The sequence below is a fragment of the Rhincodon typus genome, unplaced genomic scaffold, assembly GCF_021869965.1.
Source record: "Rhincodon typus isolate 14 unplaced genomic scaffold, sRhiTyp1.1 hic_rhity00001163, whole genome shotgun sequence".
NCBI lineage: Eukaryota > Metazoa > Chordata > Chondrichthyes > Orectolobiformes > Rhincodontidae > Rhincodon > Rhincodon typus.
This window is the reverse complement of record NW_025966801.1, coordinates 434-14,012: the sequence shown is the minus strand read 5'-3', so window position 1 is coordinate 14,012 and position 13,579 is coordinate 434. Positions and strand designations below refer to the sequence as shown.

At 45.5% G+C, this 13,579-nt stretch overlaps 2 protein-coding genes across 2 annotated transcripts in view; both read right to left on the bottom strand.

Moving 5' to 3' along the window:
* The window catches only part of LOC109928558 (protein spinster homolog 3-like), a gene marked incomplete at its 3' end in the record, with an annotated part of 16,910 nt that extends 14,563 nt beyond the window's left edge, over positions 1–2,347 (bottom strand). The window contains exons 1-2 of the mRNA XM_048592406.1: positions 2,327–2,347; positions 1,514–1,704 (exon numbers count right to left, since the gene is read on the bottom strand). Of these exons, the coding sequence (XP_048448363.1) occupies positions 1,514–1,704; positions 2,327–2,347 (212 nt within the window). The remainder of the gene's footprint in view (positions 1–1,513; positions 1,705–2,326) is intronic.
* A 4,781-nt stretch (positions 2,348–7,128) lies between these two features.
* Positions 7,129–13,304, bottom strand: LOC109930606 (protein spinster homolog 1-like). The gene is made up of 3 exons (XM_048592405.1): positions 12,708–13,304; positions 7,464–7,529; positions 7,129–7,390 (listed from the first exon to the last, which is right to left on the bottom strand). The coding sequence occupies exons 1-3, from the start codon at positions 12,987–12,989 to the stop codon at positions 7,376–7,378; spliced, it is 363 nt and encodes a 120-aa protein (XP_048448362.1). The 5' UTR covers positions 12,990–13,304; the 3' UTR covers positions 7,129–7,375.
* Between the last annotated feature and the right edge of the window lie 275 nt (positions 13,305–13,579).

Below are 13,579 nucleotides of genomic sequence, written 5' to 3'. Positions count from 1 at the left end.
GGGTCACCCACAGCACACGGACTGCAGTGGCTGAAGAAGGCAGCTCAGTTACCACCTTCTCCAGGGCAACTAGAGATAGGCAAGAAATGCTGGTCCAGCCAGTCACCCCCACATCCCACCAGTGATTACAGTATCATGTTAGAACAGACCAGGCCTTACATGAATACTGCTGGTAACAGCATTCAATGTCAGGGGTCGGGTGGTGAGATGGTCTCTTATTGGAGATGATCATTTCCTGGCAATTGTGTGGTGCCAATGTTACTTGTCACTTGTCAGCCCAAGTCTGGATACTGTCCGACATGCCGTTGTACTTGTGCAGCACTGCTTCAGCATCTGAGGAGTCATGTCAGATAGTCCAGGCACAAAGGACACAATAATCATGAAGAAAAGGACAGAATGCACATACAGCGGAGGACATCATGCAAAGGAGAACAAGCTATTGTAGGGATAGCACTGCTTTCACTGCAGGAAGCAAAAGTGAAAGAGACAGGCAGACGGAGCGAATGAGCAAGCAGTTAAAAGGACGTTGCTTGATGAATGGGAGTGTGAGAGTGCAGAGCTGCGGGCAGCCTCTGGTGGCTGCAAAAGTTTGCTGCACCTGGTATTCCCAGGCGGTCTCCCATCCAAGTATTAACCAGGCCTGAGTCTGCTTACTTTCCAAGATCACATGTTTTCAGACTAGTATGGCCGTAGGCACCTCCTACCTGCATTTCTGACTCCTTGTAGACACCTACTCCAGTTTTCATTCTCTTCTCTGCTTTACAGCATTTAACTGCAGGCACAAATTTATATCGCACTATTCCTTTCCTCTTGCTCGCCAACCTAATCTCCTTCTCTCTGCTCTCACAGACACAAACTACAACACTAACACTGCCCGTAACAACACACTCTCAAATCACACACCACAAACATATTCAACACCATCACGGCTCATCCCATTCTGGCCTTAACTTCATCATCCTGCCAGCCTCACAATACCAAAAATCCATCATCCCCCTCCATTAACAAATTCTCTCAATAAGTCACGGGATAAATCGCATCAACAAGGCGCCACTGCTTTTCGCGTTCTTCATTTTCTCACCTATATCTTCAAAACTGCCCTTCTCTTCCTGACTGGCAGCATTTCAGCAGCTGCCCTGGCTCAGGGAGGGTTAAACTAGGATGTCCTTCCGCGCCTCCCCAGCCATCAGCAGCATGCGCCATGTGTAGGTGCCAAAGGGACCTTGGCACAAGTAATTAAGTCCGAGGACACCCCATAAGTGTTTTACAGTCACCATAACGGGACGGTGCACAGCAATATCCCACAAACCACAATGAAATAATGTGCAGAAATGTCATAGTTGTTAACATGGTGTGCCGGTTGGTGGGTAAATATTGGCTGGGAGAACTACCCCCTGTTATTCTAGGATTAGTGTCATGAGACACCCTACCTCCTGCTGAGAGAGGTCTTTCTGACAGTGCAGCAGTCCCCGAGCTACGAAGCTGCCTCAACCTGTGAAAGGCCAGATGTCACTCATCGCCAGTCAGGTCGTGTTTCTGAGCTCCCTGCGTTGTCCACACTGGAACTGAGGCCAGGCTGCAAGTGAGAAGGTGGTTGGTACTCACACTGCCAATGATGTAGGAGCTGCTGGCATCCCCCAGAGCATAGCAGATGGTTATCTGCACTGCCTCCGCCAATGAGCGACGAGTCGGAATAATAACATACTGGGAATCGAAAGGAACAGACAGTTACAACTCTCATTTCACACATGTCCCAAACAGATACACTTACACACTGCTGGATGGGAGCATTCCTCCAGGGCTCTGACTCCAAGCTTGTCTCTGTGAAAGTATCTGACCCATGTCGGAAATCGGCGAGAGCACCGCCCTGAATTTCTGTCCATGGAATGAAACTCCCCCCTCAAAGGAGGTGGCGTGGTGGCTGGTGGGAGGGTTCATGGTTACTCGAGGCTCCGACACTCATCAAATCATGGAACCTTCCAACACGTTTGAGGGCTTCTGGCCCATTGTTTCCCATAACAATTCTGTTAAAGAGCTGTTCAATTTACTCAGCCCCAGCGGCCAGGACTTCAAGTTGTTTTCAATCGAATTCCTTTTTCAATAAGTTATTGTTGAACCTGCTTCTATCATCTTTTCAGACAGTGTATTCCTGATTACAGCGTTAAAGAAACATTCTTCATCGTTCCCTCAGGCTCTTGAGGATTAACAAATCAGCCATGATCTCGTTGAATCGCACAGCAGACCAGATGGTCTGAATGGCCTACTTCTGCTCTTACATCTTATGGATTTACCAATCGTCTTAATTCTCCATCTTCTGGTTACTGACCTTGTAACCAGTGGAAACCATTTCTCCTTAGGTGCTCCATCCAAACTCTCCAGAATTATGAACACCTTTGTTAATTCTGCAGTTAACATCTTCCTTACAGAGAATAGTCCTGGCTTGTCCAGTCTACACGACAAACATTTGAATAGGAGGGTGTGCAGCCTTTCATCCACTTGAGGCCACTCGCCACTCAGTATGATCATGGCTGATATGTTTATGTTTTGAATACCTCATTCCCAAACTAGCCTGATAATCTTCGATTTCCCTGCTAAACAGGAAATAGATATTCATCTCTCTCCCTTTAAGACATTCAATGACCCCCCCTCCATCGCCTTCTGAAGCAAAATCTCATAACCCTCTGAGAAAGAATTCTCTTCATCTCTATCATAGAGTCATCCAGCATGGAAACAGACCCTTCGGTCCAACCAGTCCATGCCGACCATAATCCCAAACCAAACTAGTCCCACCCGCCTGCCCATGGCCCATATCCCTCCAAACGTTTTCTATTCATGTACTTAGCCAAATGTCTTCTGAACATTGTAACTGTGCCCACATCCACCATTTCCTCAGGATGTTCATTCCACACGTGAACCACTTTCTGTGTAAAAAAATCTGCCCCCATCTTTTTTTAAATCTTTTTCCTCTCACCTTAAAAATGTGCCCTCTAGTCTTGAAACCCCCCATCCTAGGGCAAAAACAACTACCATTATCCCTATCTATACCCTTCAAGATTTTATAAATTTCTATCAGGTCACCTCTCAAACTCCTACACTTCGGCAAGAGAAGTTTCTGCCTATCCAACCTTTCTTTATAAGTCAAACCTTCCGTTACCAGCAACCCTGGTATATCTCTTCTGAATCATCTCCAGCTAAGTGATATCCTTCCTATGACAGGGCAGCCAGATCTGGACACAGTATTCCAGAAGAGACCTGTCCTGAAAGGACAACTCCTGATTTTAAAACAGAGCGCATGGTCTGGACCCCACCCACAAAACATCACTCCCACATCCGTCTTGTCAAGATCATTCAGTATCTTATAAACTTCAATCAAATCACCCCTCACTCTTCTAAACTCCAGTGGAACCTGCCCAACCTGTTCAACTCCTCCTCAGATGACAAACCACTCATTCCAGTAAACCACCTCCAATGTATTTACTTCACTATTATCTTGTACGACAAAGCTTGAAATTGATCCATCCTTTGGCATTTCAACATTCAGTGGCTGAAGTCCACCTGTTTGTCTACTGGAAAGTGAAATCCATAGGGATCACTACTGGCAGAGAGGGTGCTCCATAAGGATGGATCCAGGGTGGAGGGGGAAAGATTTGTACAGAAGATGGGATACATTGAAACCGCCCGCCTCCAAACTCTCCATTCCCACGCCCACTTGGCTAATGAACACCATTCCACGAAGCTGGTTCTCATAAACAATCTGCCAAACCCCAAAATCGAGAGATGAGGAGAGAATTATTGGGTAGTTGATAGAAACATGAACGTTTACAGTCCAGAAGAAGGCCATTTAGCCTACCTTGCTTATCAGCAAAAAGCCGACATCCTATCCAACCTATCCCACTTTCCAGTTCTTGGTCTAATAGGTAGATAGATAGATAGAATTCCTACAGTATTCGGCCCATCAGGTCCGCACTATCCTTCTGAACAGCATCCCACCCAGACCCACCCCTCTAATCTATCCCCTTAACACCCATTTCCCATGACTAACCCACATAGCCTGCACATCCCTGGTCACAATGGGTGATTTAGCATGGCTAATTCAGCTAATCTTCACATTTTTGCACTGTGGGAAGAAACCCAGCACCCAGAGGAAACCCACACTGTAACTCTGTGAGGCATCAAGTTCATATCCCAGTGTCTTAGAGTCATTGAGGTCTACAGCACAGAAAAAGGCCCTTCAGCCCATCAGATCTGCATTTGTCTAAAGCAAGCACCTAACTATTTTAATCCCATGGGTCTAAACTTATTCTAATCTTTTCCCAAAGCTACTTGATCTTTTGGGAGAGCCAAAAAGTAGCAGATTAAAAGCCCAGGCTAGTTTGGAAAACAAAGAGCTTGGAAATCATTTCTGAGATTCTTCAATTCTCATCCTTTAAGGCAGTGAACTTTAGATCTGCTCCAATCTCTGGGTGAACAAACTTCTCCTCTTCTCCCCGGTCAACCTTCCATCAATTATTTTAAGCTTATGGCTCCTGATTATTGACCTTTTCTGTAAATCGAAATAAGTCCATCCCACCCACTCTATCTAAGCCGCTCAGAATTTTATACACCTCAATTATTTCTTCTCTCAGCTTCCTGAGTTCCAAAGAAAACAACCTCTAATCTCTCCTCAGAGCTGGAATTCTCCAGCTCATCAAAAAGATCCACATTGTACAACACCAGAAACCAATTACAATGACCCAGGAATGCGGTGGCTCAGAATGGAATGCAAGTCTGATGTAGTCTTTACAAATCTCATGGTGATAAATGGCTAAGTATGTTGAAAGATAAACAGAAATCCACCGTGTACCTTTATTGTGATGACTGTACTTCCATCAGAATGGTTCAACCTTCTTGGATTGCATTACGCTCATAGAATAGTCATAGAATCCTTCCAGTGTGGAAACAGGCCCTTCGGCCCAACAACTCCACACCAACTCTCAAAGCATCCACGTAGACTCATCCCGCTATGATCCACCTAATCTACATATCCCTGGACACTATGGGCAATTTAGCATGGCCAATCCACCTGGCCTGTACATCTTTGGACCGTGGGAGGAAACCAGAGCACCCGGAGGAAACCCACGCAGACACGGGGAGAATATGCCTGTCTAATAGCCGCTTAAATGCCCCTAATGAGGCCGACTCCACTACCCTCTCCGGCAATGCATCCCACGCCCCTATAGAACAAACGCTCTCAAAGAGGAACAAGAACAAAGACCTTTGTTTACCTCAGAGCAACTCACTTCCTTTTCAAAGTAATTTCCTCCCTCGCACCTGGCTTTTGCCTGTAGATTTGGTATCTATCTTTCTTGGTGAGGCGTTGAATAATGAATGGAATGATCTTGCCCGTGAGGTACAAGGCCTGGAGCAGTTCAATTGCTGTGAAAGAACATGGCTGCCATGTCTGGGCTGCTCTCTATGACCTCTCAAACATATACCTGACAGGAAACATTTGGCCCATCCAGACTATCCCACACCCAGGGTTATCCTCTGCATACACTCCTCACCTTACACAAAGACACTTGATCTTTTGGGAGACCCAATAGACAGCAGATTTAAAACTCCAGCCAGCTTCAAAAACAAAGGGTTTGGAAAATTTCTCCTGATCCCTTTAGATAATCCAAACTGGCTCGTGGAGGTCAAATCTACTTTTTCGACAAGTGATTGCCACCAGCAACTCTATTGTCCGTTGCTCCGTTACCACTGGTAGAAACATCACTGGCTAAACCAGATGATTTGAAGCCTCTTTAATAGCTAGCTAACTAAAGGTGAAGTAACAAGTGGTACATGCAACGGATTTGAAGCTGTGTTTATACAGAAGAAAGAGTGCAACAACTTTACTACATTTGAATATTGTCTGTCTCACCCTGTGAGAAAGAATGGCCTATCTGGATTGGGCAGCAAAATAAATGGCTGAGAAACTATAACAGGGTACAAGGGATTGGGATTACCCGAGGAACTGACCTTCTTTTTTTGAGATGTGTGGGACACATCATAGAGGAAATCATACAACAATTTGCAATCCTCTATTTCAGCAATGGTTTGACATCAATTTTTGAAACTGGCCATTCTATCAAGTATAGCAGATTGGGAAACATGAGCTAATTGTGGTGGCTAAGTGTGTGCGTGTGGTGTCACAGTTCACTCAAGTCTGATAACGTGCACATTTACCTGCACCTAGCAGTTCGGATCAATGGAGATGTTATCACACACCTCTGGAGCAAGTGGGACTTCAACCTAGGTGTCCTGGTCCAGAGGTGAGGGTACTACCACTGCACTGCAAGAACCCTTGGCTGGAGCTAAGAATAGTGATGGAAGAGGCTCCAATTTCTTTCTGACCGGTGGTTGACCAGGAATCCCTCCAGCCCGTTCTCAGCTCCTGCTTTTGGTATGTGTTGGAAAGACTTACACAACTGAAATTCAACCTGTTTGGTCTCTTATGAATGCACCTTCCTTAGCCATCAAGTCCTAGAATGGGACTCAAACTAGGACTTTCTGACTCACAGACAGGGACACTACCCACTACCCCACATAACTTTCTATAGAATAGGTACAAAGAAATTATTGCCATTGGTGGAGAATCTAGAAACTATCAGGACACAGTAATCCACTTGATTGATACACCATCCTTCACCTTCAACATCCACCCCCTCCACCACCGATGCTCAGTAGCAGCAGCGTGTACCACCTACAAGATGCCCTGTGGGAACTCACCAAGGCTGTGTCAACTGCACCTTCCAAACTTGCTACCTCTACCATCTAGAAGGACAAGGGCAGCAGAAACATGGGAACACCAACACCTGAAAACTCCCCTCCAAGACACTCACCATCCTGACTTGGAAATATATCACCGCTCCTTCACTGTTGCTGGGTCAAAATCCTGTAATTGCCTCCCTATCTGCGCTGTGGGTCTACCTACAGCACATGGACTACAGCAATCCAAGAAGGCAGCTCATCATCTTCTCATGAAGGGGCAACTAGTGCACCCAAATACCATGAATGAACAAAATACAACCCGGGGCCACATACTCATGTATAAAGATATCAAGCCACGGTGTCAATGGATATGGAATCAGGACAAATTGGATGGAGTTGAGGTTCAGATCTGATACATTGAATGGAATATTTGGACAATTCAGACGTTGAATAGCCTGCTCATGCTCGTACGTTTCACGCAGTCAAGATGCAATGGTAAAAGGAAAGCCAGGTGACAATCAGAGTTCCTTGAGAATCAGATGATTTTTAGCTAAGATTATAGGACAAGATCAAGAAACTGGCTTCATCATTCTCCTCTGATGAGACATTGGAGATTGCAAACTTCAACATCGTTCTCACGCATTCACCTCCAAATGACCTGAGGAACGAGAAAATATTATTTGGCTCAAATTAGTTAATGACACAGCAGTGAACCAGGGAGTGGGACTTACCAAGAGAATGTCTGCAATAATTGCCCAATTCAAAGCGAGTAATGTCTCTCCCAAGGCAATGAAAACCTTTGAGAAAAAAAACATTTTACTCAGGGTGTCATCCTGCAGTAAAACCAGACACCAGGCAGCATGCAGTTACTATGGAGTTGCCAGATCGATGATGATCATTGTTTTCGATAGACCCTCACCTTCAGCATGGTCACCAGTATTTGAATGTAACCAATGGATAATGGGAAATACACCAAGTAGTTGCAGTGACACTTGCTGCTCACGAGCTGGTTACAACTCAGTCATGTTCACACTTCAAGATAAAAAGGTTCATTAGTAACAGCAGGGGTGAGGGATGGTTGACAAGGAGGAAGGCCGGTCAGTGGAAGAGATCGCACAATCTCATTTCCATCCTGCAGAAGGCTAAATACCTTCAGCTGTGGAACAGGTCAAAGGCTCAGCACGCTAGAGGCAAAGGGGGTACCATCTATACAGGACACCACGCTGCCCGGGCCAGGCGCACACGGAATGTCCCGCTGCCCGGGCCAGGCGCACACGGAATGTCCCGCTGCCCGGGTAATGATACACTGTCTGGGTGTTTTGTTTATGAGTTTGCACAATTCCCTACCATCCTGATGAACATGAACTGTAAACTCACTACAGCTTGAATGCACTGTCTCTGATGTTATACCAGTGTTGTAACTGTAGACAAGCAATGAATTATACATAGTAGATGCTGAATTATAGAAGCAGATAAATTCTCAGACTCTATTTTAGCTACGACTCTTATACAAAGGCATGCACAAGGCTGTAGTACAACACTTTGTGTATTATGAGGGTCTATTTCAGTGAGTGCAATATGTTAACCATTTAACCATGTCGCTGATACCACCCACAGTGGTGATGGCCTCTTAGTATCATCACTGGAGCATTAATCTCGGAGACCGAGGTAATGTTTATTATATACATTCTATATACCTCAAACTCAGGCCTGAGCACTCTGTATAGGAGTGAGGGGATGAACTGAGGAAAACAAGAGCACTCAACGTGTCAAACCTGGAGAATAAAGACCAAAAGGGAACAGAAGCAGAATTAATGGATCACAGAATTGGGAACTGTCTGTCATGACAGTTGAAAATTTAAAAATGGGGCAGCATATCGGCTCAGTGGTTGGTACTACTACGTCACAGCACCAGGGACCCGGGTTCAATTCCAGCCTCAGGCAACTGACTGTTTGGAGTTTGCACATTCACCCTGTGTCTGCGTGGGTTTCCTCCGGGTGCTCCAGTTTCCTCCCACAGTCCAAAGATGTGCAAAGTAGGTGGATTGGCCATGCTAAGTAAGCCATAGTGTCCAGGGACATATGGTTAGATGGATTAGCCATGGGAAATGCAGGGTCGGGGGTTGAATCTGCGTGGGATGATCTTCAGAGAGTGAATGTGGACTTGTTGAGCTAAGTGGCCTGTTTCCACACTGTAAGGATTCTATGCTGTTCTATATAATAGAAATCCTGATATCAAGAAATCCATTATAGATTTTAAAAAATGCAACCACAGTTTCTGGCGTTGGTCATGTGATTAGGCTACTCATTTGCACAGTGCATGTAAGTGAACTTGAAGTTTGTTGTGGATCTGTCTGTGAGGAAAAAGCAGTATCAAAACGGTTTGTGATCAATGTGAGTGCTTTACTTTGGGAGCAGATACACCAAAAGAAGTATCCACGTGTGAAGCAACGATTGTGCATCAGGGACTCTCCAGTGCACATGGCATTGACATGGCCCTGTCAGTAACTTCTATTGGGCAACACTGGTTTGGGTATCGTGGGCCTGCATCTTACCATATTTTAGGCAGCATGTCAAATACAGCAAATTTTATGGAGGGTTTCTATCCGTGAGGCCCAGAGAGTTTTATCACATTATTGTCCCAAACCTGTCTCATTAATCTCCCGCCCATCCCCACCCCACAGCACCCTTCTTGTCCAATACTAGCCTGATTCCACCATGTGCCACAGCCCGAAGAACTCCCCACTGCCTGGATATCCCAAATGGACTGGCATCCCCGACAACAGTGCCATCTTCAGTCCAGAGCTGACCCACACGGTTCAGGATGTAGCACAGAAGGGATAACGGGCATTCCACTTTCCAGACAGGGTCTGGAGGCCCTGCTGGATATTGGTTGGGGGGAGCTGTTTCAGACATGGTTCATTCTCTACTCCCTGGACCAACAGAGAAGGACACAGCAATAGGGCATACCAGCTGCCTGGGTCAGTGTAGTCTGCAGGAATGCCCAGCGATGTAAGAAGGAGGTTAATGAACATCTCTTCTCTGCCTGGGTAAGTGCTACCATCTTCTCACACTCCCTCCCTCTCTCCCTGCTACTGTACCCAGCTCCCACTCTCCTCCTCTCACTATTACCTGTAACACCTTCCCCCACTTACCCTCATCCACACCACCCCCTCACCACCCCTTACCTCACAAGGCCTCTTTGCTGCCTACTCACTCACTTGGCATACCTCACCACCTTTTGCCCACCCTCACCAGCTGTGCCACCCATTTTCATCTCCTTTCTTTCAGCCCAGGAGAAAACAGCCCACAAAACTGGTGGTAGGCTTCCTGGAATCCCTATAGTGTGGAAGCAGGCCATTCAGCCCATTGGGTCCACACTAACTCTCCATAGGACATCCCACCCAGACCCACACACCTAACCCTGTAACCCGGCATTTCCCCACATCTAATCCACCTAGCCTTCACACCACTGGACACTACAGGCAATTTAAGCATGGCTAATCCACCTAACCTGCATGTCTTTGTTACTGTGGGAGGAAACCGGAGCACCCAGTGGAAACCCACGCAGACACGAGGTGAATGTGCAAACTCCACACAGACAGTCACCCAAGGTTGGAATCGAGCCTGGGTCCCTGACACTGAGGCAGCAGTGCTAACCACTGAGGCACCGTGCCACATGCAGGTAGGCACTGAGTAAGGCACAGAGCAAGTGAGCAGCCCTGAGATGCAGCCTGGTCCTGCACACTGTAGGCTGTAAGCAGCATCACAACAGGAGGTGGTCAGAGAGGAAACTGCATCTTAATGAGGTGCATTATGCATTTACTGAGGGTGATAGCGAGCGATAATTCCCAATAATTGACATCTCCCCACTCCGCGGCGAGTACCTCATCTCAATGCCCAGAATTCTGTTGGAGCATGCAGCAAATTTGCCCCGACATCGGGAACTGTCTTGTTTAACTCCCAGCAGGAGTCTCCCAGATTTCCCACCATCGCCCACATCGTTCTGCTCAGTGGGTTATGTACTTTATGGAGGGTGATGTGTTCTACAAGTCTGTGTATCATACAGTACAGATACGATTGTGTTTTCTTGTACATTGAATCAGTGAATGCTACAACAGTTTGGCCCATCGTATCTGTTAGTGGTTATAGGCCCTTAGTGTGTGTGGCTGTGGTGTTTACTTCATTACACAGTGTCAACAAAACAATATAGGAACAGGTGAGTACAGGGATTTGGATAATTACTTTTAAAAAACTAAGATAAATTATTTAACGGGAAAGGTAATTCTAGGGATAAGTTTATGAATTGCAGGAAATGCTTTCTTCTGAAAGTGTTTGCCTATTTAAATAATGTATTTTCTCCTGCAGGAATTGGATCAGATTGGGGAATTTAGTTAGGCTTAGTGCCAACAGGGCCGACAAAACGTCCTGAAGTCGTGTATTCATGCAATAGCCGTGAACCTGATGTTATAACTCTCAGCTTTCACTGGGTTTTAAACTTGTTTCATTTTTATTACATACAGTCTCACCATCTACTGGCTGGAAAGTATATTACTGCCTTCAGCAGCTATTCAGACCCTGCAAAACAGCAGCGTGAGCAAACACTTGCCCACACTGTGTTGCAGTCCTTTTCATAGAATCCATACAGGAGCCCTTTCTACAATGATATAACGGGGTTTTGGCTATAACAGTGGACAGGGCAAAATCCCAAATCATTTTAATACAAATCACATTATCAGTGAGAAAATACTCAGCTTCCATTTGTCTTTCACCATTGTATACGTGTCGAGGTTTGTGTTTGTGCTGTCTGTATGCGTATCTGACTGTGTATCTGTCTGTGTGTGTGTGTACTCTGAATTTGTGTCTCCCTGTGCATGTATGTGTCTCTCTCTTTCTGTCTGTCAGCATTTGTGTGTGTGTGTGTGTGACTCTAAATGTGTATGTGTGTGTGTGTCTCTCTCTGTATATGTCTCACTGCTTGTGGATGTGTCTCTTTCTCTCGATCTGTGTCTCTGTATGTGTGTCTGAGTCTGCATGTGTGTGCGTCTGTCCATGTCTCTGTGTGTGTGTGTGTCCGTGTCTGTGTGTGTGTGAGAGGGAGAGAGATTCAGTCTGTGTGCGTGGTGGGGGCGGTGTTCAGCTACCAATAGAGATGGGATGTGAGCACTGTCTCAGGAGGTCAGTAAGTGATTGCACCTTCAAATTACCAACTCCCAGCTCCTCAGCAGTTCCCCTTTTTTATTTCAAATGAGCTACGAACAGAAGAATAGAATATCAAGGTCAAATTAAAGTCAGTGGGTATCAAGTGGATAATTCCCTTGTCACAGTTCGCTCAAACAGAAGGCAGCTGTGGTAACTTGAGGTCAGGTGTCTACCTCCTCTTTCAGGGGAATGTAAACAATCTCATGCACAATGTGAGATTTCCCCAGTGTCTTGACCAATCTCATACTTCAACCAATATTATTAAAACTGCTCATATAATTATTATCACACTGGAATTTCTGGAACTTGCTGTGTATAAATTGCCACATTTTACAAATTACAAAAGTGACGACATTTCAAAAACCAGTTGTGAGTCTTTGAGACGTCTTGAGATTGTGGAAGGCGCTATAGAAATGTCAATTTCTTCTTATGAAAAATGCAAATTATTAGAAGCAATTCTTACAAATAGTTCCTTCATATCTTGCAATCTCCTGATTACATTGTTCTTAACCGACAATTAAAAGTATATCTGAGCAGCTCCTGGATGTTCATTAACATCAAAGGCATTACTGCAGTTAGATACAATTGGTGGAAAGCATTACTGTAGTACTTCGTATTATCGAGTGACCGCAGGAGTAATGTCAGGATTAACTCAAAGTACTGTAAACACTGAAATCAGGATTAATATCAGATTAAATTAGAGTAGTATACAGCAATTTTAGGAGTAATTTTAGGTTTCATTAACAGTAGTATAGAGTGAGAGCAATACTTACGTATGTCGCTGCAATGTTATGCCGAGCCAGTACAATGGCGAGGTAGAGGCAGAGACTAGAACTCAACATGCCGGCTGCACAGCTGAGAGGGTCAGCTCTGGGGCTCTTCTTTTTAAAGTGCTTCGAAAGCGCAGCTCCAATTCCGATCCCGAGGATTCCAGTCACGCAGGTAATGGCTCCAAATATTAAACTATGCAAAGTAGAAGTGAGTGCAGAATATACAGTCACTGGCAGTGAGTATGGAGCACACAGGAGTATCAGCAGCATGGGCTGATACAGCATCAATACATCCAGCCTCCCTGGTCATGCTCGGGCTGTGCTGTGATCTGTTATATTCCTCCATTTAACCTGTTTCCGTCTCGTTTCTACCTCATTTTAAGAAATGCAAGTTTTCATCCCCTACACTCACAAATGATAAGTTCACCCAGCACCTGAGGCAAATATAAGAGTAAATTAAAGGACCTTCCCCATTAAATGTGTGTAAAACGTTTGAAGCTTAAGAGAAGATTTGTAGCTCGGGTTGTGGATGAGCTTGTAGGCATGTTCGCTGAGCCGGTGGGTTTGGTTGCAAACGTTTTGTCACCCTGCTCGGTAACATTGTCAGTGCGCCTCCGGTGAAGCGTTGGTGTTCTGTCCCGCTTGTTATTTATATGCCTCGGTTTGCTGGGGTGTTTGGCATCACATCCGGTTTTGTTTCTCAACAGTTTGTACACAGGGTCTAATTCAATGTCTTTGTTGATGGCGTTCCGGTTGGAATACCAGGCCCCAGGAATTCCCTGACATGTCTCTGTCTGGCTTGTGTGATTATGGAGGTGGTGTCCCAGTCGAATTCGTGTCCCTCGTTGTCCGTGTGTAGTGAGACCAGTGAGAAT

What these genes read in the sequence shown, in the direction of transcription:
- LOC109930606 (XM_048592405.1), bottom strand. Translation starts at nt 12,989, where the DNA reads ATGCTGTATCAGCCCATGCTGCTGATACTCCTGTGTGCTCCATACTCA. An exon ending in ATAACATTGCAGCGACATAC is followed by an intron (nt 7,530 to 12,707) that starts GTAAGTATTGCT and finishes TTTTTCTCAAAG; the next exon opens with GTTTTCATTGCCTTGGGAGA.